Source organism: Accipiter gentilis, chromosome 7 (genome assembly GCF_929443795.1).
Source record: "Accipiter gentilis chromosome 7, bAccGen1.1, whole genome shotgun sequence".
NCBI classification, from domain to species: domain Eukaryota; kingdom Metazoa; phylum Chordata; class Aves; order Accipitriformes; family Accipitridae; genus Astur; species Astur gentilis.
This window is the reverse complement of record NC_064886.1, coordinates 7,167,205-7,192,342: the sequence shown is the minus strand read 5'-3', so window position 1 is coordinate 7,192,342 and position 25,138 is coordinate 7,167,205. Positions and strand designations below refer to the sequence as shown.

Below are 25,138 nucleotides of genomic sequence, written 5' to 3'. Positions count from 1 at the left end.
TCACATTTAATATTAAATTAACCTGTATTAAAAATCTGTACAAAATATGATGTAATGATATATAACCTTTACATATTAATTATAATACATGAAAATATCGAAGCCACATAGAATTCAAGGAAACACTGTAAGAAGAAAAGTATTTCAAACACACACATATACATACCCACCCAATGCACAGCAGGTTAAGTCTAACAAGCCATACCATTTCATATGTCCAAAGTGAAATGAAATCTCTATTATGGAACAGGATTGAGTTAGTCTGTCAATATTTATAATTATGTGTAGACTGTAGCTTTATGATAGTATTTTAGGCTCTTTCCAAGAAAATTATTCCCAAAGCCAAGCTACAAGTGACAATACAGTATCACAACACATGACTAAAAACGCTTTACTGACATTGGAATTCCCTAGATTTTTCATTCGATATTTGGCAGTTACTCAGTACTTGGATTTTAAAAGCCCTAAAGTCTTAAAACTTGTCTCACAAAACAGTTACTTCAATTAAAGTACAAGACCTCAACCTGACAGTACTAAAAACCAGTTTCAACATTCTAAAAATTCAAGGACAGTTTCAAAAAGTTTCTTACAAAAAAAACCCACCCAAAACCAAACAAACAAATGAAAGAAAAAAATTCAAGACAATTTTAAAAGAACATTTGAATGGTAATACAATAGTAATATAAATATGGAACTTCTTAAAAACCTATTTTTTTGTTATTGGCCAACAACTAAACATCACAGGAGCATGTCTACTAATAAAAGCAGGTTTGACAAATAGATGTCTGATTTGCAAATACTCCTAGTTGACACCTTTTGCCATTACGAGGATAGGATGTTTACAAAGAAGCAGCATTCAATATCTATGTGCTAAGGTTAAAATCCTTTTTTCTTCCCAAGAGGCATAAAAACAACAGTCCAGGCCTGTACCAGTACATTTAAGGTAAAGCAAGACGATACATCACAATTGCAGCACCATGAGCTTTGGAACATCCAAAATAATTTCAGAGCATCTGATCCTCAGGTTCCAGCACAAGGAGCCAAAAAGCACCACTGTGTAATAAGGACAGAAGACAAACTGAAACAATCAGTAGTCAGAGTGTAAAGAAAGAAACAAACAGATGTAGAAATCTTGGAAGCCGTGCATGACTATGCTGTCTAACAAACAAAAACTGCAGTCATTGACTCACTGCTTCAAGCTTTTGAGTAAATGGAAGAAGAAATTATAGCTTTGACACCCACTGAAAAAAAGGTAAGTCATATTGTCATTTGGCTAGGACTACCAACATTCACAGACTGTTGCCGAAGTCTTCACCTTACTCCTTTGCTTTCCTAAAGACCAAATCTTTATGTAGGCATGAAAAAGCCATGAAGTACTTTATATACTTTCAAAGTCTTACAGGTTGTCTGAACAGACTTTACAAAACAATTTAGGGTTTGGCTGCTTCTCTGGTAGGAAGCAAGCTATCCCCACCCATCACTGCAGAATAGACACATACAGAGACCAATGAAAATAGTTCATAACTGAAAAGCAGGGAATATTTGAAGACAATTGCAACAATTTGAGTCTCATCGAACTACAGTAGAATCTGGTTTGCCCTAAAGTAGCTTTAAACCAGACTTTGAACTAGCGTGAAGCTAATCATCACTACTACAGTCTTATATCCCCATCTTTATTCCAGATGAAAACTACACACTAATATAGGCTACAACCTTAACACTGTAAAAGAAAAATGCAAATTCTACATTAACATCAAAGCCAAGAATGGCACTGCTATGGCCAAAATTCCATTGTGAGCTCAAACAAGCCATCATATTTAAGAGTCAGTAACAGAGTATAAGCTCCAATTAGCCAATGTCTCCATTTCTCTCAAAACAAACAGCTGCTCCTTTTCCAGCCAGAGTTAAAAAGCCACAAGCTAAGAACAATGGAAGAAAAGCTTAAGGATGACAAAACTTAAATAAATCTCTTGAGAAAAAAAAAAGATTTGGTAAGAGGCAGACAATGTACAAGCAAAAAGAAAAACAATTGTCTTTGTAAGAAACTCTTATCTTCAATTTATATTTTCACTAGAAGTTGTAACGTTTTCTTAGAACATTCTACAGATACTAACAGGTCACTAACTTGATTTGTAATTAATTTTTTAATTAATCCTCCTTACCATTAGGACAAGAGAGAAATAAGTGCATCCAGAAATTTGCTCCGGTCTTCTGTTTTCAGTTCAATTACTAAAATATGAAATATTTTATTACAGGATGCAATTAACTGAAGGATATACTAGATGTCACCCTTGAAGAATAATACTTTTAAGTATACTTATTTACATTCTTAATCAACTTTAAGAAGGAAAAAAAGAAACTATTTGGACAAAATATAAAACACATCGTTTATTTTGCTCTTAGCTTTCAGCAAACTGATTTCTAGGTGCTCTCTAGATGATATAGCTGCCATTTTTAAATCTAGGACTGTTTCTGTGTATGTTCAACATGCATACATAAGTATGTATTGTTAAAAACTGCCTCTTTTGTAAGCATGTACAAAGATAGGCAAATCTCGTTCCATAAGTATCTCATTTTTCAAACAGACAATAAAAAAATGCATCTCATAACATCAATACCCTGCTTGGTTTGGCTGCTTATATATAAAAAGCCTTATTGATAACCTCATAGATTTTAAACTGAAGTGCAGAAAATCATTACTCCATGCAAAATGTAGATTGTATCAAAAAAGATATGCAAGCCTCTGCTTAGTAGTTTATCATTTCTGCGCAAGTCAGGACTTAGAAAAAAGGCTGACAAATAATGTAGCTTGTGTTTATACTACACTCAGGTACAGCGTATCACATACACACCGTTGATGTTTGCATCTAAGGCGTGCACAAACGAGTATATTGTCTACAGCCATGCTTTATGGAGGCTGCGTAAACACTGACCCCTAAAGGACTATTTGGTGAATGAAATAAGTAATAGGCAGCGTTACTCACTTGACATGTCAAAATGGTTGTGTAAAGTCCTAGAATTGGTACTGTCTGCAGCTTTCTCAAATGCTCTTCCAAAAAAGCTAGAAAATGAACAGAAATACAAATGAGCGTTACAGAAAAGGATATATTTACCAAGGTATAAGTATGGAACTTTTTCCTTGCTGAGAGTTGAAAATGTCTTCCAGATGTTTTTCACGTGCCATGTATTCAACATACACATCACTTACTCAAGTGCAAAAATCTTAACATTGCAAGCTTTAAGAAATGAGGTCATGGGTCATACAGTGAACTATTTCCCTCTTTTTAAGTAAAAGAAATAGTTAACAGGGAGGGGAAAAACAAAACATGCAAGGAAGCTGTGGAACATCTGTATCCTCTCTCAAAGTATCTCATGGATACCATATGCAAAAAGCGTGTTTTTAAATGTTTATATTTGCTTCAGAGACAGGAAAAGTCTATAGATAACCTGTAGTAAGGACTTTTAAACAATATGCTTACTTCTTTTTGTCAGAGCTTTCTGTCTCTGGAGGAATCCCCACCATGATCACAGTTCCCTGCTCAACATCCATTGGTGCAGCCATTATCAGTGGCAGCAGTTTACAACGCTTGTTTTTCGTCTGGAAGTCAGAAAGCCTCTTTGTTAGACAAAACTTAGGAAACAATTCAGTTTCAGCCCTCCATGTGAGATAGCATTGCAAATATTCATCTACAGATACAGCTATAACACAGTTCAACAGAATCCCCTTCTTTCTTACAGTAAAAGACACTTTAAGGACCAATAGAAATTTCAGTTCTTCTCCAATCTTACATTCCATTTTAACACAGAAATTATGTAGACAGACAAGATACAACTCTACAGTAAAGAGAAAAGCTCTTAAAAAAAGAACTGCAGGTATGGGTATCTAAAAACTTGGACTGGGCTTAATTTTTTACAATAATCATTTTACATTGAAATACAACAGATAAAACATTGACAAATACAGTCTTCACTAGCAATTATTTTCCAGTCATATTGTTTTTACAGCACTAAGCTGTAACTTTAACAAATTTTGTAATTTAATTAAATTAAAAAATAATTATGGAGATTTTAACATTTTTAGACACTTAGGTAAAAGAAGCAGAAGTTTGTTTCAAGTGTTCTGTTCTTAAGGCAAATGTTTTGCAGTGAGTTTTAAAAATGCTGTCCTGCTCCTAGTGGCAGATGAGTTATTCCCCATGTTTAATTTTCAAAATGAGGACAGAGAGATGCAATCTGACAAGGATGGACCACGATAAGTTTCACTTACAAATTAAGTAGTGTTCACTGTGAAGACAGTTGTCAATCTTAAAACCTCATTTTTATCTTAATTGTGTAACTAATAGCTCAAAAGATAAATGCAATTTAATTTCACTTACATTAGTTGTAAAGATCAGAGAATCTTATTTAAACAGGCACAAAAATCTTTAAATAACAACTACAAGTCCTGCAATATTGCCTTTTTTTTTTCTGTCAGGTTAACTTTTCAAAGTACATATTTAGTGATATGCTCCCTCAAAACTTATAAAACTACACAAAGATTTTAGATTGTAAGTATCTTATTAATGAAAACCCTTTCTAATGCTACGAAGTCTCCCAGGCAGATCTCTTCCCTAGAGCAGCATTCACAGATGTGCTATTATCCAATCAATTAGCAGAAAAATATTATTAAGATTTTCACATAATTTTTTAAATAATCAGCTGCAAGTATCTAACAGAACAATAACTACTATGCAGGCCAGAAGTTAGGTAGTCAAAAGCTTTTGATTTACTTACAGAGCAAACAAAAGATTTGAGTAAGTATTTACTAAGCAGGCACAGAGACACTGGTTTGGAAAACAGTTTCACGTCTGGCATGCCCTAGAAAAAGAATAATTATTTCAATTACAATCCAAGATTATTCTTCTGTTTACTTAATTTTAGTATCTACTGACAAGCCTAAAAGTTTTGTGTGGCTCAAAAAACACTAACAAGAACCTTTACAATACAGGAGTTTAAGCTCACCCACTTGACTTTGAAATTAAGCCTTCTCCCCTTTAAAAGGGCTGATTCTTCCTTTGCAAAGTTCAGAGTAGATATCAATTTTGACCCATCAGAGGACAGCTCAGTATAGATAAATAGGTTCTTTCTGACGGAGTCATTTTTATTGAGTCAAGCAGTTAGGAAAAGAGTGTTCTTAAATTATGATATAGCCAAATGAGACAGACAAAAACTAGAATTCTGACCTCCATGAGAGAGCAATAGAGAAAAGGCCCCTGAGAAATTACAAGGTTGGTGCAAATACAGCTGGCTACTGTCTGCTGAATGGCACGTAACTGCTTTTTGGCTAGGTCCAGTCCTTGGTGCAGTTTGTCCAGGTTACCCCTGCAATAGAAAGAACAAAAATAGATACTTTCATTAAAAAAAAAATAGAGCTTTTCACACAAAAGCAAGATCTAAACACTATTCACAGGGATATTTTGATTTTTCTTCAATGGCTTATGCAGCATCAATGTATCTTTTAGATATGTAACCCATGTTGCCTAAATAAACTTGTAAAAGAATGAAGAGACGTATTTTCAGTACCTGGAGAGACTGTCCAAAGCTTTAATGAAATTTGTTGTTTCAGGCCCCTCTTTCTCTATATTCTCCATGAGAGAAGCTGTTGCATAAACTATGTCACTTGCTGAGAACTTGTTCTTAAAGCCAAAGTGAATGCTGAAGGTCTGAACTCTTAAATCTTTCATTCTGCAAAATGAAATAAAACCAGTAAAGGTTATTAACATTATCAACATTGACCAGCAATCTCCTCAGTATGTTAATGTTAAGAACATGAAGATAAACTATACCCTAACATTTGCAACAAGCCTAGTATTACTTTGTCAATTTAAAATGCATATTTCTTAAAACAAGATGTTACATGCTCTTCATACAGAAATATTTGAACTTAATTGAAAAGTATTTTCAGATAAAGTATTTGTATTTAAAACAATTTACCCAAACTTGTTTGCAGATTCTTCAATCATTTCCCTAAGATTTTCTTTCAAAGACATGTCCATGGAATTAAACTTCTGTTTCACTTGCTTCAACGGCAAACTAAAAGCAGAAGGAAAAAAATACATTGACAGGTATTCCAGAAGAAACAAATACTTTGCCTTCCTTTCATAAGACTTTCTTAATATTAGATTATTTAGCAAGTTAAGTCTAACTAAGCTTGTTTGCATTCTTTTTTCTTTAGTCATTGAAGAGTGAATGTGAGAAAATGTAGGTTACTTACTAATCTACTTTTCCATAAAGGCATACAGCTGAATTATTGCTCATACACCAAGACACAAGTTGTGTAACTCAACTCAAAGAGACACTGCAACCTACTCAGAGCCACACACTCATATTTAAAAACAAACAAGTTGAGTACTCAAGCTATATTCTCAACATTTTAGAATCACAGAATGGTTTGGGTTGGAAGGGGCCTTAAAGATAGATTATCTAGTTCCAACCCCCCTGCCATGGACAGGGACACCTTCCACCAGACCAGGTTGCTCAAAGCCCCATCCAACTTGGCCTTGAACACTTCCAGGGATGGGGCATCCACAACTTCTCTGGGCAACCTGTGCCAGTGCCTCACCACCCTTACAGTGAAGAACTTCTTCCTAATATCTAATCTAAATCTACCCTCTTTCAGTTTAAAGCTGTTACCCCTCATCCTATCACTACACTCCCTTTTAAAGGGTCCCTCCCCATCTTTCCTGCAGGCCCCCTTTAGGTACTGGAAGGCTGCTATAAGGTCTCCCTGGAGTCTTCTCTTCTCCAGGCTCAACAACCCCAACTCTCTCTCCTCCTAGGGGAGGTGCTCCAGTCCCATCTTCATGGCCCTTCTCTGGACTCACTCCAACAGGTCCATATCTTATTTTGGGGGCCCCAGCACTGAACACAGTACTCCAGATGGGGTGTCACCAGAGCAGAGGGGGGGAGAATCACCTCCCTCAACCTGCTAGCCACACTTCTTCTGATGCAGCCCAGGATGCGACTAGCTTATCAGCCACATTGCTGGCTGCTATTTAGTTTTTCATCCACTAATACCCCCAAGTCCTTCTCCTTGCTTTCCCATAATTCATTGAAAAAAGACCCAGATTTTTATAACTCACCCCATGTCAGCCAAAAACTCCTGGAGCCTCTTCTGCCCTTGTACGGACCAAAGCTTAAGGCTAGCAGAGGTATATGAAGTGTTACAGAGACTTTCATATAGAGACCAGTGCTGATAAAGTGCCAGGCGCAGACTGAACATGAATTATGGCAAATAATTACAAACGCATGTATCGTTTGAAGTTTCAAACAGTAACAAGACTCCACAACTAGTAGGTAAGTCTTCAGTTGCCCTTATATATTACATCTCCATGCTACATAAGATAGGTAGAAGCTGCAGGTGCACATAATGCAAGACAAGCAACATTGACTTGCAACTAATTCTGAAAGGTTAAGCTGAACTGAAGCTACATGAATTGTTGAAAGAGGGATTCATGTTCAACAAAACATTCAAATTTCCATTTCTTTTCATTCTATTCTCAGCAGCAGAGATGGTGCTGTGATTTTTTTTTTCCCCTAGATAAAAACTCAACTGGGGTCCACCAAGTGGGTAGGGTTCATTTTCCCCAGATCTTATGCAAGGATACTCATATTCAAATGCTATGCGCATGCAATCAATTGACAGAGAATTTTCTTCATCTTCGTTGCGGTGGTTATGGCGAGACACATGACGCTGTAGGATTCCAATATCAGTCACATACTTCATCCTTGAACAAGAACAAATTTGTCACTTCACTTTCTTCCTGTGTATTTTTGTTCTTGATTATGAGAACACAAAAATTTTTCTTAAAGTTTACACACTGGCCAGTCAGCAGCATGAAAATTGTAGATACATCTTTAAAAAACCCAACTCGTTAAATAATGTTCTTTCAATATTCAGCCATACACCCAGGCAATTAAAGCTAAAATATAACTAATACAGAGACAGATGGACTGACCAGTGAAATTATGTACTTATTACATTTATCTCCTTAAAAACACCAGTGTATTAGTAACAACAGAACACCAGAATTAAAGTCTACACATGTACTACTAGAATTCAGAGGGTATCTAGTGGGAAATAAGAAACAAGGAAAAAAAAAAAGGAGAAAATCTGAAACTCATTAATTAAAACCGCAAAGTAAGCTGGAGAATACAGAACATACAAAATCTTTTTCTTTTAATAAAACTGTATCAAGTTCATATTTACATAAACTACTATTAAACAACATTTCTTCCTGGATCAGAAGTGATTTGTTTTATACGTTTGTGAAAAATAAAGGTAGTTTAAATATTCTAAATAGTGGAAAAGAAAAATACATTTTTTTTTCTGATATCTATTCCCATTTTTGGAAGACATCGGATCACATTCAGTCATTAAGATATTTAATGTCACTGTTTATTAATTATCTTATGTTATATTAATTCCCATATGTTTCCTGATCTCTATTAATTGCTATTAGTTACTCCTGAAAAAAACTTAAAAGATAAATTAAAAAAAAAAAAAAAAGGTAAATTTTAAAATCTTTCTTACTGAGTGATTTTATCTTGGACCCATTGATCTGTTAGGCCAACAATAGCCCACCTAAAATTGGGGGGGGGGAGAAAAGAAAAAAGTTAAAACAAAAAATATTCCAGTACAGTATATTATATTTAACCCTCTTAAGTATGTAACAGAACAAGTCAGAAACACTGTTTACCAACTGTACATAGAAGTTAATAACAAAGCTCTATACTATTATTCCCTCTTTAGCAGGGATACACATATAGTACCATCCTCCCTTTTTCTATGCAAAATCTATTGGTTGCTTGTAATTAATTTACACAGATGTGTCCTCTAATTCAAGACATACATCCATTCATGAAATAAACTGGAACCTCATACTGAAATCAAACAGCTTTGGGAAATCTTGCCTCTCTTTACTATGGGTTTAAGCTTCTAGCCTCTATGAAAAATGATAATGGAAACATACCACAACATGTCATTCAAGTCTTTAGACATTATCCATGCCAGATCAAACATCACCATCGCAGACTTTGAGGGAAAAGCAAAAAGACAGGATAAATGAACATAAAACTCTCACTTCATTAAACAAATAGAACAGTTACATTTGCCAAGTACTAGCATGTTACTAAAGCTCTAGAAATCACAGCTGAGTCTGACAGTCTGCCAGTGTCTTATTTTCCAAGACACTAAGTAGAAAGAAAAATATTTTATACAGCTCTGCAAACCTGCATTATATATAAAGCAGCACTTAACAACATAAAAATAGAATAAGGCAAGGCCAAATTACAGGAGAAACAGTTTGATGTCCTAAGTGTTATGTTTGAAAGCTTTGAAAGACAAACATGCTCCCTACATGCTAAAGTTTTTTTGAGAGTGTATTTTTTGCATAGATAGATACTTTTGTCAAGAGCTAAAAAGATTACACCATCATATTTTTTTTTTATAACAGCATTAAAGATATCAAACAACAAAAATGTTAATAGTTCTGGTTTATCATTTTCCCCCACTGTTAACCTTACATTAACCACTGTGACTCAGTTGGCTGTTATCTGCCAGTCTACCAGTATTCTTTCTATGATGTATCGAATTCATCAGCAGTAAAATTGGATGTACACAACCAGAAAACATTAAACGTCTAAGTCAAACTACTTGTACATATATTATGTATCTTATATATAACAATAACATACAAAAATAACAAGCTAAAATAATATTATTAGAATGCATGGTATTATTAGATGATTATAACATTGGATATTTATAACATTGGATATTGTCCAATTACCTTTACATTGGCACCTTGTATTTTTATGGCAAAGAAGTTTGTACTTACTGAGGTCCCATGGTATTCATATTGCTCATAATCAAAAAGAATTTCTCGTCTAAAAAGGGAAAAAAAACCCCACATTTGACTAAATGGTGAACTAGTCATTGGAGCAAATTTAAAATATAAGCCAGGAATTGTGAAATAATATTTAAATTTCATTTTAGCAATTTAAAAATATTAAACGTGGGCTAGAAATTGTTTTTCTGCAAGATAATTAGATTTTAGTAGCAATGTGGAAACCACACTGAAACATACTCATAAAATAAAAAGGAAAAATCTATTAAATCATTAGTCCTCAAATCACTTTTTCTTATCTGATTTGTTCCTGCTCATTCCTATTAACAATAGTGGGATTGTAAAGGAAAAAAACAGAATCATAAATTTCACCGTAAGATAGACAAGTATACTACAGCTATTTAAAAATGAAGCAATGCACCTATTACTACTCTAATTTATAAATTACTGTTTACAACTATCCTCCATTTAAACATTTTATGTTTATATAGTAAATACCTCTCTCCACTTTCTGAATAAAGTTAGCACTAAAGCATCTTGCAAATCAAGCAGCATAGTATCATGTTTTTGTATTCTCAACAAGATTTTAATTAAAGAATAAGAGAAAGAGATACATGCAACATAAAAAAGTTACACACACCTGCGTGCCTCCCATTCTCGTCTTTGTCGCCTTTTCATTGTTCTCTCTATTACATCCTGTAAATTAATTTGGATATTAAGAAGTTAGAAAAAAACCACTCTAGTAGATTAGCACCTACCCAGATACTTTAATGACTAAGTTTTCATTAAAAAGACTTAAAGTCTTCATTAAAAATAATTATTCCTATTAACAACATCTAATGAGAAAAGTATTAGTATCAAATATTTTTCCAAGGAACACACTTTTATAAAGTTATGCCATCTTTCTCTGCTAGCGTTTATTTAGCTTGTCTTCGCAAATAAGAGCCCCAGTACACAGTATTTTCTAGCAACTAGCAACATTGCATCCTACCATTTTATAACATAAAGATGACACTGGTGAAAAACAAAGATGGGATAATTAGTGAAGCTCAGAAAAAGAGGCACTCACTGTATATTTTAACTCCATAAATAGCACCATCAGCTTGAAAACTCAAAGAAATAAAAATGAACTCTGTGAAATATTCAACAGATTAGAGAATAAATTTTGTGTATACTAGTTATAGATTTTTTTCCTTCAAATTTCTGGCATCTGCTTTTGCTGAGTTAGTGCCTTTCATAGATTAGGAGAAAAAATGTACAATGTTAATAGAAAAATAATATGAAATATATATTAAATCTTGAGAATGTCTTTACATTTAATTGTCTCTTAATATTGCTAGCCTCATGCCTTTGCTTCCTTGTATGGTATAAATAGAAAATATGCTACAAATAACATCTGGCAAATTTAATTTTTTGTGTCTACCATAATACACTTTTGTTAGTTTACTGCTACAAAGACAGATAAAATTTATTGCTAAATTATCTGTGATCTTCTATCTTCTCAAACAATTATTAAAGAAAATACAACTCTGTATCTAAAGAAGTTGTTATGCTAGACTGAGACCACATAATTAGAGACAGATCTCTGCAGTTCACTGATTACACAGACAGCATTATGCAAAATCAAGTTCAAAACTTTTTTTATGTGGAGAAAATATTTCTGTGCAGTTCAGATAAATAAACATTTTGCTTATGTGAAACTCTGCTGGTTGTAGATTATTTTTAAATCCTACACTTAAATTTGTGATCTAATGGAACATAATTTTTAAACTCAAATGTCATTGTTATGATGATGTAAACTATATGTAATAACTGTTTTGTTTTCCTTCTTTTCACAATAAAGTAGCAGAAACACACCTCCTCGAAACGTCTACGTTTCTCTGAAGGTTCTGATGCATCACTTTCATTCTCCGAGTCGTCCTCTTCATCCTCTTCATCTCTAAAGATGTCATCATAAGCAGGAACATCGAGATCATCATCTTGTTTAACTAACAGCTTAATCTAGCAATAAAAAAAGTAGCATTTCAAATAAAGTATCTTAGGGATTAAAAAACATTTCAAATGACAAATGAGAATACTTCAGATAGTAAGAGAAAGCAAAAATTCATTTTGGCTGTGATCAATTCCTGGCATAACAAAAATAATGCTTTTTAATACAAAGACCATACTTGTTTATACAAAATATGAGTAAAAAACAGTATTCCTTGATTACAGCATTAGCAAGCATAAAAATGATAATTCTTTCAGTAAAGTAATTTGTCAAATAATTTGTGCTTAATTCTCAAATTCTAAGTGTTTCTAGATACCGAGACATTATACACATTACATTCTGGAGAATGTTTATCCTCTGATTTGTAGCAGTTTTATTTAAAGCAACAGGATTAACAGGTGCTTACCACTGACAACTATCACACTAACAGTATATATTTTATTACTGAAAACAGATTTTTTTTTCTGATCATGTACATTATTACTGCAAATATCCATTAATACTGCTTCCTGACCTACTAGCTAACACTGTAAGCAGTTTTGCAAAATGCAGAAAAGCACTACACCATCCACCACATCGTGCGAAGATTTTTTTATTATGAACAAAGAGTATTTACCTGTGTGTCATTGTAAACATTCACTACATTGATAGGTCTGTGGCTGTCACATACAAAAAAAAGAGTGTCTTCTTCAGGCTGCAGGATCTCCAGAAGGTCAACATTGGCACCACAATTAATAAGAACAAAATATTTGAACTGCAAACAAAAGAAAACAAACAACAAAAAATGCTTTTTACTTCAATTAGCAGCAAACATGGAAGCCTTTCACCTTTACAAAACCTCCAAAGCACTCATCATTGCCAAAACTTGTATTTACTTTCTGATATTTGATACTCGATGTAGGAAAAAAATTTGTAAGGCAAAACACCAAATTCAGGGATGCTAGACATCCAATACTACCTTTTATATCTCAAAACGTGTGCAAACTTAATTTGAATCTATCAAAATTATAGCATGTTAGTTTGAGCTGATGTAAAAAGCTTGACAAGTTTGTTACTGGTATGTTAAAATTTAACCTCTGTTTGGAGATAACCAATAATAATAATTAGTCTGAGAGCTGACACTTCAAGTTAGGGAAAGGGAAGATGTGCATTCCTATATAAGATGAGCTGAAACTTAAAATATTTCCAGTATTTCTTCACCTGATCTTTATGCTCAAGAAAGGCAGTTTCAAGTTCTTGCCATCCAGATACTGGGACGAGTGTATATTGCACATGATCACATTGAAACAAAGCCTGAAATGAAGCAAACAGCTGTTAGCAAGGTGAGGGGAAACAACCTCTTCTACAGTGCTATACCAGGTTATAATTCTATTTCATACAAATCTTTATCTTGAAGACATCCCACATGACAAACCTACAGGAACTTTGGGAGTACGACTTAGCAGTTTTCAGTGTCATAACTCACGTAAAACATAAGTTACAAAAGCAGATTAAACTTTCACCCTTTCCCCAGTTCAAATCTATTAAAAGGATCCCAGGACATGCTTTTCTTTTACTGTTAGCCTACAGTGATAATGAACAAAGACTTACTTGAAGTATTTTACAAGCACATAATGCGTCAACATCTGAAGCAACAAGAAGAAGAACACGCTGCAAAAATAATGGAATAACAGTATTAAATATATTAACATATGTGCCAAATCTAATGTGCTGGTACATGAAACGCATAGATCACTGTGAGACCAGAAAGTCAGAAATTTAAGTAGAGATCATCATAAACCAGGATTGATTCTGAATGGACGCTGCAACCAAAATTAGCCTCTTTGGATCCCTATAAATGTGAACAATAACTCCACACACCCAAAATACATCAGCTGCTTTGAGGAAACGTAATTATTCAGACTCTTATGAACAGCACATAGTTTTCAAGGTTCAATGGTAGTTAGCTCTACAACTATTTTCATCATGTCTAGAAAGGCTTAAGTTTTCAGCCTAAGTTTTCATATAGGATCTGGAACAGTTTTGACTAAAGAAAATCTGTAGCAAAAATAGGAGAGCAAGGCAACTCTTGAAAAAAAATTGATTTAGGCAAAACAATTTATCTGGTGGGGGTTTGAGGTTTGGTTGTTGGGTTTTTTTTTAGATTTATCTTATAGTTGGAGAAGTTGAGGGAAGTACTTTCATTTGCATAATCCATAATATAGTTTCACAGGTAGAAATACTAAAAGGCTGTCCAACAAAAGCTTTACCACTGCAGTACTGCAGTGTACACATGCAGTCTGAACAAAGTTAAGCAAACTGTGGGTTAAAAATGAAAGTAGACAACCAGACCTGCTACAAGAAAGACTGCAAGAGAAACCTCAAAGAAGACAGAATACAAGATTAGGCGCCTGGGCAAACAACGTCAAAACGGTTAAAAGGCTATAAAGAAAAAAAAAAAAAAAAATCTAGAGATGTCTTTGTTTAACAACAAAAGATCCACAAGAACACGCAGAGCACTCGCGAGAAAGGAGGCGAGCTGTAAGTAAAACCTCTGCCGAGACCTCGTCGCGCTGGCAGCAGCTTTGGCTCGGATTTCCAAAGCCGTAGACAGGCTCGGGAGAGATATTTTTACACTCCGGGCTGACTGGCTGGCCCGCCGCCCTCAGCGCGGCCCGGGGCGTTACGTCCGCCTGGCAGCGGCGCTCCCCGCCGCCGACCCCCAGGGACGCGGGCACCCCCACTTCCCACACCCCCCACAGGACCAGAGCACCTCAGCCGCCGCAGACTGAGCCGGGGACGCCCCGGCACCGTCCCCGCTCCGTGAGGCGGCGGGAACGGCCGCAGCCCCGCGGGGAGCGGCCCGAGGGGAGACAGCTCCGCCCGCCGCCGGGACGCCCGAGGTGACACCAGCCCCTCCCCGGTCGCGGCCCGCCGCTCGTACCTGGCTGACAATCACGTCGTAAAACTCCCGGCGGCAGTCGGAGATGAACATGGCGGCAGCGCGAGAGCGGCGGCGAAACGGCGGCAGCCACGGGCCGCCCCCACTCAAACTAGGCGCCAAATCAGCGCCGCTTCTTACTGGTCGTCTCGTCACAGCGCGCTGGCCACTGGAAAAGCGGCCGTCCCTCTTTCTCAGAGCGGATTGGGCGAGCCGCCCAAGCCATTCCGGGTGTTCACCAATGGGATTGGTACAAGGCAGTCACGACAGGTGCGGCTGGCCAATCCCAGAAGCCTCTCAAGGTGGAAGCACCGTGCCGCCTTTTGTTGCCATGTCTGCCATCTTTGCCGCGGGCGAATTGTTCGCTTTGCCGCTTAAGCGAGGCCGACGAAGAGGCGGGAGGGGCCGCACCAACACTCGGTGACTGAAGAAGCGCCTAAGGGGCCAAAAAAGCCTTCCACAATGGCCGCGTCGGCAGGGGCGAGATCCCGCCTTCCGCCCTCACACAAAATGGCCGCCCGCCAGGCGGGCGCCGCGCGGCACGCTGGGAGGGGCAGCGCGGCGGGGGAGGGCCGTGGGGGTGGGGCCCGCGGCGGCGGCCAGAGCCCCGTCAGGCGAGAGAGCGGCCCGGCCCGCCCCGGCCCGCCTTCCCGCGCCCCGCCGAGCCCTGTGGAGAACTCGAGGGCTACCGCTCTGCGCCTCAGCGCCGCCGCCATGGTGAGCCGGGGGTGGGGAAGTTGCCGAGTCACGGCGGGTGGGCGGCTGGGCCCCGCGTTCCTTCGCCGGTTGCGGCGTGTTCCGCCGCCGGTGGCCGCCCGCTCGCGAAACCCCGTTTTCGAAGCCAGCGATTAGCGACGCTGGGGTGGAGTTGCCGGCTGAGGGCGAGCGGCCGGCGGGTGTCGGGGTCTCTCCTCCGCGAAGGGCTGCCCGTGCTCTCTCCCGGGGGTGGGTTGGTCAGCCGAGCCTTACTCTTAAGCGTAATCTGGAAGTGCGCTGCTTCCATTTTCTGTCTTCCCCGGGCAGCGCTTGACGCAGAAATTCCTTCCCCGGGCAGCGCGTAATCTGTATGGAAAAAGAGGGGCGCCTCAGCTGACAGGGAAATCAGCCCTACGGCTGCTAAGCGTAATTCTAGCTAAACTTCAGGAGACTTCAGGGCAGTGGTGTAACACTTCAGTATGCTGTAGATACCTATTAATGCAGTCTTCTCTTTGTGTTTTTTTTTTCCTTCCCCCCCCCGCCCCCCCCAGTTCTCTTTTAATATGTTTGATCACCCCATCCCTCGGGTTTTCCAGAACCGCTTCTCAACCCAATACCGCTGCTTCTCGGTATCCATGCTTGCTGGACCTAATGACAGGTCAGATGTGGAGAAAGGCGGGAAGAGTATGTGCATGTTTTATTTTGACTAATAACCTGTTGGAAGAGTGTTTGTGAATAATATCAAGTAATACAGCTTTTGGCCAAGACTGCCGAAACATTGTTGAACACATGGAGACATACTGTTAGCTTTGTGGCTGGAGCTAGAAGAGTACCCAGGGTGGGGCTTTAAGAAGGAAGGAGGAGGGATTTATCGCATTAGTATGTAATTAAAAAAACTTACCAAGTGAGTCCTGGTTTATGAGCATTAGAAGAAGACATTCTTCTTTTTTAATGTCTCTTGTTAAAATCCCAGGCCCATTGTGAGCCATGGAAATTTATGATTAAGGATTTTTTCCCCCTCCTTGTTGTACCTCACTTAGCTTGAACAAAGAGAATAGATCAGCCAACTTAATTTTCAGGCTGTCAGACTAATGCTATGTTGTTTTGAGTTGGCATCGATTTAAGAGCACCTCAAAGCCCAAACAAATAAAATTACCTTTAGGAAACATTTTCTTAAGTACTAGGTATTGTAAAACCTTATGTTTTCAATTTTTCTGATTAAATTCTGAACTCTATGCTAGCAGGTGTATTTGTCACAACTGATTCTGCTGAAATCTCTGGCTCAAAAATGAATTTGCAGGAGATTTTAGGACCTCCTTTTTTTAGAAGAGATTTTGGAGAAAGGAATGATAAAACTGATGTTATATACTCTTTGTATAGTCATACTTTTCCTGATCTTACTTTCTTATTAATTTCTGCAGTAATTATGCCACCATCAGCTTTGGATCAACTCAGTAAGTGAATATTTTATTCTATAATAACAACATTAGAAATATGAGCTAATGCGTAAGCAAATACCACAGTATTTTAGTTATCTCTTAAAATCTGACTTAAATAGAGAATATGAGACTAATTAGTTAAAAAATGTACTTTGGAAGTATTTTGTCTGTCAGAATTAATGGGGCTTGTCTGTCTTCAAGTACAGACATCTGAAGTGTTGGGCTACTTGAGGCATGAATCAATATTTATTAACTATTAATAGCGTACTCAGTATAATGGTTACAGTTGATCTAGTAAATTCTTAATCTCAACCTGCTTGTTCTGGATGCTGTTGTCTGGAGTAAAATTTATTTTAAAGTGATAATTAACTTTGAAATGGGGAAAAAGGTAACTCAATCAATAATATTGGCCTTTTTAACTAAGGGTTTTTTTCCTCCCCCTCTGAGTTTTAGCCTTAATAGAATTTCTTTGAGAAATTAGTTTGGTCAGGATTTAATTTTGAAATAGGCAGGCCCTGTTAAAATTCATTAGGTAGGACCTAACTGATAATAGTACAAGGACATAACAGTAATAGATTCCTCTGCCAATACTCTCTGCGTGCTCATCTCTGAACTTGTGGAAATGTTGGAGAGGCATTTAAAGTTCTAAGTACGATGGCTATACAGTATTCCTGTATTTGCATTCTCTCCTGGGTTTGTAGTTTTGAGCAATTGGAATAATGCTGTGAGGATAATCCTCTCCTATAGTCTAGCCCATTATCTTGCTAATATTCGATCTCTGAAACCTTCAGAAATGTGTTAGTGGTTTTTAACAAAATTTTTTCTCCTTTCTCACCAGGCCGACTTAATATTACTTACCCAATGCTGTTTAAGCTGACCAATAAAAATTCAGACCGAATGACGCACTGTGGAGTGCTTGAATTTGTGGCTGATGAGGGCATATGTTACCTTCCACACTGGGTGAGTTGTCTCATGCTGAACTGTCAAAACCTGAAGGGTAGGATTATTGAGTTGCCAGTTTAATATTAAAGAGGCAGAATGTTTCCTGAAAGTGTGTGCCTTTGCTAGTCATGTTCCTCCAACAGCTTTCAGTCACAGCTCAAGTTTCCCTCCATGAGAGTTTAACTAAGTAAGCAAAGCAGACTGTCTTTTGAGATGCACCTGACTATTTTTCCTGAAATTAAAACATGGTAAACTGGTGCATTTCAGGGAAAATGGTGGCCCCAGTGAAAATAAGCATATGCAAGGAGAGGGAATTAGAAACATTGGTCTTGTTGACAGTGGTTTGTTTCTTTGTTTTCATTCTTCCAGATGATGCAGAACTTGCTGCTGGAAGAGGGAGGCCTGGTGCAAGTGGAGAGTGTTAATCTTCAAGTTGCTACTTACTCAAAATTTCAGCCACAGAGTCCAGATTTTCTTGACATCACCAATCCCAAAGCTGTGTATCCTTCCTGTCAATTATGGACCAGGGGACAAAAGTTTTCTCCCGAATTGGAGTGATGAAGCAGAGCTAGCTTTTCAGGTGTGGCTCATACCCTTCCAGTAGTAGGTAACTAGTACTGCTCTTTCTGAAAACAGAAAGGATGGGGAGCTTATGTACAGAGAAGTTGCAAGCTGCTGGCACAAAGTGTAGCCCGGAGTGAAGAAGCGTGAATCTTGGCTTAAAGTCCAATGAGTTTGAGTGTCCTTTAAAAGAACTTGTATACCCTAATGTTTGCTAAAAGGCCATCTACCACACTGATGACTTTTAAACCACCTTTGAGAGACCAAGGGTCAGAGTTTTATAGCATAGTAACTTTAAAGTTTTCATGTTGTGCTGAAAACAAAAGTTTCATCTTAACATACTCCAAAGACTAGAAAATGCATTGAGAAACTTCGCTTGTCTAACTACTGGGGATGTTATTGCCATCAACTACAACGAAAAGGTACAGTATACAGCACCGGTCCATGCAAGTTTTGTTTCTATACCATTAATTTGAGGAAATAAATTCTGCCCCATGTAAAAAAATACACTATATTTCAGTAGATTTTGACCACATAAGTACTTTGACTAAATCTTGTGAGTAGATTTTATAGATGAGTATTTTTGGCAACATGAGCACTTTTGATCATTTGGGGTTGTAGACTAAGCTCAGTTGTTGGGTGTTGGTGCTAAAACGATCAAAACAGAGCTGTTGAAGCTCTGTGACAAGCTCTGTCTTGTTGACGAGTAATTCCAGATGGTATGTTTCACAATTGATTTTCTATTGGAGAAATGGGGTCAGTTAAGTCTTCTCCTGAGCTGCTGTTTAGACTGTTTTTTGACTCATGAGAAAATAAATTTTTGTGCTGCTGATGTTCTTGCAAGTTCTTTTTCAGTTTTACCCTAAATTTGTAATTTGCTTTCAAAAATGCAGGTTAAGGTACAGTAAGAGTACAACAAGGTACAGTAAAAGGTAGGTTCTCTAGCTCCAGCATATAGCAATCTTCTGGGTTAAAAATCTTTGCTCTCGTGTTCTGTAGAGACCCTGCAGTATCCCGTTCTCAACCTGAGGAGCACTTATTTCAACTTTCTTGAAGCCATCTGAAGGGAAAGGCTTCACTATGCTTTTCTTATACGTAACTTGAGCTCTTTCATGTGCAATCTTAAAACACTCATTACTGTTTCAGATCTATGAGCTTCGGGTAATGGAGACCAAACCGGATAAGGCTGTGTCCATCATAGAATGCGATATGAATGTAAGTCAAAGCTGACGTGGAAGGTCTGATTTTACTGTGTCCTCCCAGAAGGAGAGGGCATCTCGTTCAGTGATAGCACTGTACACCAAGCACCTCTGATGCTTCCGGAAAGGTAAAATCAGATGGGATAGGGAAGATGACTCACTTTAGAGTACCCCATGTACCTTTGTAACCACATCTGTGGTCTCGAGTTGCACTTCATGTACCATCAGGTGACTGTAGTGCCTGGAATTTAATGTTTAGATTCAACCTGTTTTATAACCTGAGTTTTATTGAACAGGCTTGTCTTGATTCAAGCTCCAGTGATACTGTGGGGTGCTGTTTTACTGCTCTGTTTCAATTATATGCTAAGACTTGTTCCTGGGAGGCTTAGTCTTTTTAGTTCTGAGTTAAAATGTTTAACAAGCAAACCTCAGGGGTTTTTTGATCAAAATGGGAATGATAGTTTGTGGGGTTTTGAGGAATAGTAGTAGAAGGCTTATGATTAAAAGAAAAAATACCTATCGTGCTTATTTTCATGCTTCTTATGTAAATAGGTGGATTTTGATGCTCCTTTGGGGTACAAAGAACCAGAAAGAAGTGCACAGCATGAGGAGACCACAGTAAGTTAAGCTTCTGTTCTTCAATAATGCATTCTCTAGAAATCAGCCTGCCTTGTGGTGGAGCAGTGAGCTCTACCACAAGTGGTTTTTTTTCCTGAAACAGTTTCTTAAGACTAAACTGTATTTACCAAATGCTTTTTGCTTGTGTTACTTAGGAGATGGATGTTTACCGACTGTCTATTTCAGAAATAGATTATTCTAAAGTTTTGTTTGGTCGGAAATATGTGGAACTGTTTTCATGTGTTCTGTGTATCACAACATGAACACAATGAAGTGGTTTTTTTCCCTCACAGGATGTTGAAGCAGATCATAGTGGATATGTGAGTGACATAGGATTTCGTGTAAGTCCCCTGTTTCTGCTGGTTTCTGAATGTTGTAAAATGCTGAGGGAAAGTTGTTCCAAACAACTGCAAAATACTGGTACCTGTTCTTAGAGGTGCTCCTCCTTTAACTGGCAAGTATCTGCGAATGTTTTGTGGTGCTTACAAACCAGTAAGCCAGTAACAGTATGACTTGCTGACCTTAAAGGAGCAGTCTATAAACAGGAGGCTGAAACATACTGACAGTGTGCTAAAAAGAAACATGCTGACTCAAAGAAACAAATAAAAATTATAGTAAGATATTAATAGTATCCCTGTGCAGTGTGCTTTCAAATACAAGATATGGTTAAATTAAAACTCGTTATGTATACGTAGGCATTCTCTGGTTCTGGGAACAGATTGGATGGCAAGAAGAAAGGTGTTGAGCCTAGTCCATCGCCAATTAAACCAGGAGACATTCGAAGGTATGTCCATTTCATTCAGTTGTCAGCAAGTGAAGGATCAGTGTTTTAGCAAAGTGTTTTGTGGTTTTTTTCCTGCTCCTGCAATATAAACAAGCTAATTTCCTCATAAGTTTGCATTTAGAAAATAAATAGTCTAATCTTCTAGACTGACTGTGATGTCCCTGACTACTTAAGGTGCAGATCCTAAGTTAATGTTGCCAAAACTTGCTCAATCAACTCTGGTTCTATAGAACACAAGCGGGGAGAGGCAGCAGGTCTAGTCTGGGCTGGATTGAGTGACGCACGGAACCCTGCCAATTTTCTAAAGTGAAATTTGATGTAGAATGAAATCTTATTTGAGTTGTGTGGATAACCAAAGCCAAGCCATGTGTGAGCTTGGGGATTTTTTTGTGTTTGTGTGTGTTGTTTTTTTCTTAGAAGGAAACTTCTAAGACTTAGTGGAAGTGTGCAGGGATGTGGTTCCTGTGGTGTTCTGTCATTTATGCCTGTCACAGTAAAACTTGAACCCTTTTGAAAAGTGTGTCCCTGGCCCTGTGGGAACCACAGGCTGTGTGGAAATGTACCCACAGCCAAGCTTCTGCAGCAGCTCCAGTATCTGATTGTTTACTTCATGCAATGTATGCCTACCTTCAGAAAATAATTGAGTGGTTTAACTCTGGAATTATTTGGTAATGAAAATTTGCAGCCAGCGTTGGTACAATACTGACAGACATAGAATAGGTCTCACTGTGTTCAGTTGGATGGTAGGTATAAAATGTCTTCTTTCCTATTTTTATGCTTCTTTTCCAGAGGAATACCCAACTATGACTTCAAGATCGGTAGAATCACATTCATTAGAAACTCACGTCCGCTAGTTAAGAAAGTTGAAGAGGTAAATAAAGTTGGATCCTTCCCAATTTTGAACAGAATTAGAACATTAGAACTACTGCCCAAGTTTGTGATTCCTCTCGCCACACTTGATTTTTCACAGCGCACTTCTGTTAAGAAGTGGTAGTAGTTTAAAAGTGGTTTGAGTTAGGTGAAAGCAGCCTCTGATGTCCTTGCTTGCGGATGTAAAAAGATTGGCCTGATGTAAGTTTAATAAGCCAGTGGATACTTGTTTCAGTTGGCTGAAAGGTCGCTGAAATGATCCTATTTTATTTTCAGGAAGAAAGTGGTGGTTATGTAGATTAAGGATGTGAAATGTGTACAGTCAGTTGCTGCTCTGATGGAATGTTCTTTTCTAACGGTCGTTCAGCTTTCATCACACCCAAGCAGTGAGCACGGGGTAACAACCTATTTTTTCCCTCTTTCCTTTTTCCAGGATGAATCTGGAAGCCGGTTTATTGCCTTTTCAGGAGAAGGCCAGTCTCTGCGCAAAAAGGGAAGAAAACCCTAAGTCGTGGTACCTTTAGTCAGTTAGGAGGAAAATAAAGTAACAATTGCAGCATATTGGATCTTAGTTATTGCAGTTGAGAGGAGAGATTGTTTTGCAACACAGGAACGCTTTTACTGGTTTTCGTTTCGTGTTTAAAACCAGAGCTGTCAGACTGTCTTTAATTTTCGGTTGAAAATTAAGTTCTAGGCATTCTGAAGGTGTTTTCTGTATGTGTTGTAAAGAGGGAAGGTGTATCTCGGAAAAACCTGAGAAGTAAACCCAACAAGGTCTACTTTCCTAAAAGTTCCGGTTCTTAGACTACATCCTCCCCTCTTACATCCTGAGTGATGATGGTCTCGTGTTGCTCTGTGCTTGATATTCTCCTCCCTTTATATATATTTTGCCACAATTTCAGGTAAGCTTTTTGGTGTGGTGCAAACGAAGGCTAACACTGGGGTGTTTAGGACTCTTGTGCAGGGAGCCTCTTTGCTCTTAGCTTCGGGTGTTGGGTTATAAATCATTCTAAGCAACCCCTTGTAATTGCTTTTTATATTTATAATTAATAACATGCCTTTTAATAGTTCAGATACAATAACCTACTGTAGCAATCTAATGGCATGTGTAGGGAGAGGCGAGGCCCAGCGTCTCCGCCTGGTGCCGGCTGTACAAAGTACAAAGCCCCGGCGTCCTGCGCCGTCGGTAATGACCGGTGGGTGCCTCCTCTCCGGTCCCGGCGGGTCGGTCCTTGCTGAGCCGTTAGACGGGGAACGCCGGGGGCAGCCCCCGTGCTCCCTCCCAAAGGCCGAGTAAAGGTTCCTTGGTAACCAGCGTCCGTCCCTGGTGTGGTGATTTCGGGGAAAGAAAAACAAACAACCAAACAAACCAACGCAGCCGGGGCGGGAGGTTTCACGGGAGACCGGCCGGTTTTGGGTGGGTTGGAGTTCGGGTTTTGGGGGGGGGGGGGGAGGGAGGTTGGGGCCGTGGGGGTGACGCGCTGTCCAGGGAGCTCCGCCCCGCCGGCAGCCATTGGCTCGGGGGCGGGGCGACGAGGCAGCCGGTTTGTGTCGCCTCTCGCCGTTGGCCGGACCCGGGGGTCTCCCAGCAAAGCGCGGCGGGGATTGGCGGCGGGGCGGCGTCCCTCAGGCGGGGGCAGCATGGCGGGCGGCGAGACCTGGAGGGTGAGCGGGGCGGGGGACGGCGGCGGGGGCTGAGGGCCGGCGCGGCGCGGCGCGGCGCGGCTCAGCCCGGTCTCTTTGTCGTCCCCCCCCCCCGCAGCCGCCGCGGTTGTGCGAGGACTACTGGTGGGAGTGGAAGCACTGCCGCGGGCTGCGGCACGCCTTCCACCACTACTACGCGCACGGGGAGCTGCCGGCCTGCGGCCGCTGGCGGGACGACTACGAGGCCTGCCGCGCCTGGGAGAGGGGCCGAGCCGCCGCCGCGCAGGTACCGCCCGGGCCCCTGCGGGCTCTCCAAGCCGGTGCTGGTGGGGGAGAAAGGCCGCAGCCGCCTGCGGGCGAGCGGTGTCGGCGGTCACCTCGGCGGGTGGGGCTGGGAAAGCAGGCGTCTGCTCGGGGTGAGGGGGGGGAGATGGTCTTAACGTGCAGCGGGAGGATTGTCAGCGTGCTGCTGGAAAAGATCTTGACTTCAGATACTGCGACACTCCCGAATACGAGAAGCTGCCGCCTTACAGGCAAAAAGTATTCCTGGGTGTCCAGAAATGCTCCTGGCTACAGCCCTGTGAACACTGGAAGACGAGAGCCGGGCAGCACATCCTTTCGGCCACCTAGGACAACTTCTGGCGGGGAGGGTAGCGCTTAAGCGGTAGTTTTCTTCATAATGGAGGAGTCGGAGGCAGAATGTAAACGTGACGTGGTTAAAAGCTTGTATCCTGGCTTACTTAGGTAGCATTTGGCACTTCTATTTAAGCATGATAAATTCCTGTTCTTCATTTTATCTCAAATAGTCACAGCAGGAAATAAGCTCTGTAAGACAGAACATTGAACGCTATCGTGGTAATATTTTTTTTCCTGTATTTCAGGAAGCTTTATGCAAGAGTGAAAGAGCTCGAGTTATGGAAAAACAGAAATATGCTCCGGTGTGGACGCTCAGGAAGAGTCCACCACCAGAGTGGTATCTTCCACTTGACCAAGACAAACAAAATTAGCAAGACTGTTTTGCTGTGTTTGGTCAGTAATGTAATGCACAGTGCAGAACTATGCTGGGGTTTTTTAATTCCATGTCATCTTGAAATTACACAACTGTAGCTCGGTCCTGCAATACTTTAGTACTCATTTAAAAATGCTGGCTATTTAAAATAAACACCCAGTATTTTTAAAGGGAAAATTGAGGTGCTTAATTTGATTCTCATCTCTTACTACTGTCTTACACTTTAGGATTTCATCTTGGTAGGCAACTCCCAAATTAGTGCATACATGATCTACCAGCATCGCGCACTTCTGGACAAGGTACCCACCCCAAGCCTCCCAGATGGGAAGACAAAAGCAAGCTGGGACTCCTCCTTGCCAGTTCAGGACAATCACAACCACTGGCACTTAAAGGCAGTTCCCAGATTCATGATGGGTTAAGAGCTTTTTCGCATCTGGTGGGCTGACGTTGCAGACCCTGAAACTGCAACCCTGCCCCTTTGTGGAACTGCTCTCGAACGGTGGTGTACGTTAATGACAGTATTCAAAATTACTGAAAAATAAAGGTTTAAACGAATGGAGAGAGATCTGTTTTGTTATA

The 25,138-nt window shown here is 39.5% G+C and overlaps 3 protein-coding genes across 5 annotated transcripts; 2 read left to right on the top strand and 1 right to left on the bottom strand.

Annotated features, from left to right (window-relative positions):
- Positions 1 to 417: 417 nt before the first annotated feature.
- On the bottom strand, positions 418 to 14,893 carry CDC45 (cell division cycle 45). Its single transcript, XM_049805450.1, has 19 exons — positions 14,801 to 14,893; positions 13,468 to 13,527; positions 13,078 to 13,170; positions 12,494 to 12,631; positions 11,745 to 11,888; positions 10,528 to 10,583; positions 9,879 to 9,927; positions 9,012 to 9,073; positions 8,573 to 8,623; positions 7,647 to 7,766; positions 7,122 to 7,253; positions 5,974 to 6,072; positions 5,563 to 5,724; positions 5,223 to 5,361; positions 4,774 to 4,857; positions 3,480 to 3,598; positions 2,985 to 3,061; positions 2,163 to 2,229; positions 418 to 1,053 (listed from the first exon to the last, which is right to left on the bottom strand). The coding sequence occupies exons 1-18, from the start codon at positions 14,849 to 14,851 to the stop codon at positions 2,165 to 2,167; spliced, it is 1,701 nt and encodes a 566-aa protein (XP_049661407.1). The 5' UTR covers positions 14,852 to 14,893; the 3' UTR covers positions 418 to 1,053; positions 2,163 to 2,164.
- A 526-nt stretch (positions 14,894 to 15,419) lies between these two features.
- Positions 15,420 to 23,318, top strand: UFD1 (ubiquitin recognition factor in ER associated degradation 1). 2 transcript variants are annotated; one of them, XM_049806251.1, is made up of 12 exons: positions 15,420 to 15,514; positions 16,045 to 16,177; positions 16,915 to 16,947; positions 17,771 to 17,892; positions 18,244 to 18,374; positions 18,785 to 18,857; positions 19,582 to 19,650; positions 20,187 to 20,252; positions 20,546 to 20,593; positions 20,948 to 21,036; positions 21,826 to 21,907; positions 22,340 to 23,318. In XM_049806251.1, exons 1-12 carry the CDS (start codon positions 15,512 to 15,514, stop codon positions 22,412 to 22,414), a joined length of 924 nt encoding a protein of 307 aa, XP_049662208.1. In that variant the 5' UTR covers positions 15,420 to 15,511; the 3' UTR covers positions 22,415 to 23,318. The 2 variants fall into 2 exon arrangements, with proteins under 2 accessions (XP_049662208.1, XP_049662209.1); XM_049806252.1 differs by lacking the exon at positions 15,420 to 15,514 and having other exon boundaries at positions 16,050 to 16,151.
- A 67-nt stretch (positions 23,319 to 23,385) lies between these two features.
- Positions 23,386 to 25,118, top strand: C7H22orf39 (chromosome 7 C22orf39 homolog). 2 transcript variants are annotated; one of them, XM_049806537.1, is made up of 4 exons: positions 23,386 to 23,571; positions 23,669 to 23,836; positions 24,432 to 24,579; positions 24,787 to 25,118. In XM_049806537.1, the coding sequence occupies exons 1-3, from the start codon at positions 23,548 to 23,550 to the stop codon at positions 24,555 to 24,557; spliced, it is 318 nt and encodes a 105-aa protein (XP_049662494.1). In that variant the 5' UTR covers positions 23,386 to 23,547; the 3' UTR covers positions 24,558 to 24,579; positions 24,787 to 25,118. The 2 variants fall into 2 exon arrangements, with proteins under 2 accessions (XP_049662494.1, XP_049662493.1); XM_049806536.1 differs by having other exon boundaries at positions 24,432 to 25,118.
- Positions 25,119 to 25,138: the final 20 nt, after the last annotated feature.

Excerpts from the sequence above, each read along its gene's own strand:
- UFD1 (XM_049806251.1), top strand. Across the intron at positions 16,178-16,914 it reads TGTGGAGAAAGGCGGGAAGA|TAATTATGCCACCATCAGCT; the intron begins GTATGTGCATGT and ends TAATTTCTGCAG. Across the intron at positions 18,858-19,581 it reads CCATCAACTACAACGAAAAG|ATCTATGAGCTTCGGGTAAT; the intron begins GTACAGTATACA and ends TTACTGTTTCAG.
- C7H22orf39 (XM_049806537.1), top strand. The coding sequence starts at position 23,548 with ATGGCGGGCGGCGAGACCTGGAGG. Across the intron at positions 23,572-23,668 it reads CGGGCGGCGAGACCTGGAGG|CCGCCGCGGTTGTGCGAGGA; the intron begins GTGAGCGGGGCG and ends CCCCCCCCGCAG. Across the intron at positions 23,837-24,431 it reads GCCGAGCCGCCGCCGCGCAG|GAAGCTTTATGCAAGAGTGA; the intron begins GTACCGCCCGGG and ends CCTGTATTTCAG.
- CDC45 (XM_049805450.1), bottom strand. The coding sequence starts at position 14,851 with ATGTTCATCTCCGACTGCCGCCGGGAGTTTTACGACGTGATTGTCAGC. Across the intron at positions 11,889-12,493 it reads ATGTTTACAATGACACACAG|ATTAAGCTGTTAGTTAAACA; the intron begins GTAAATACTCTT and ends TTTTATTGCTAG. Across the intron at positions 8,624-9,011 it reads GACTTGAATGACATGTTGTG|GTGGGCTATTGTTGGCCTAA; the intron begins GTATGTTTCCAT and ends CCCCAATTTTAG.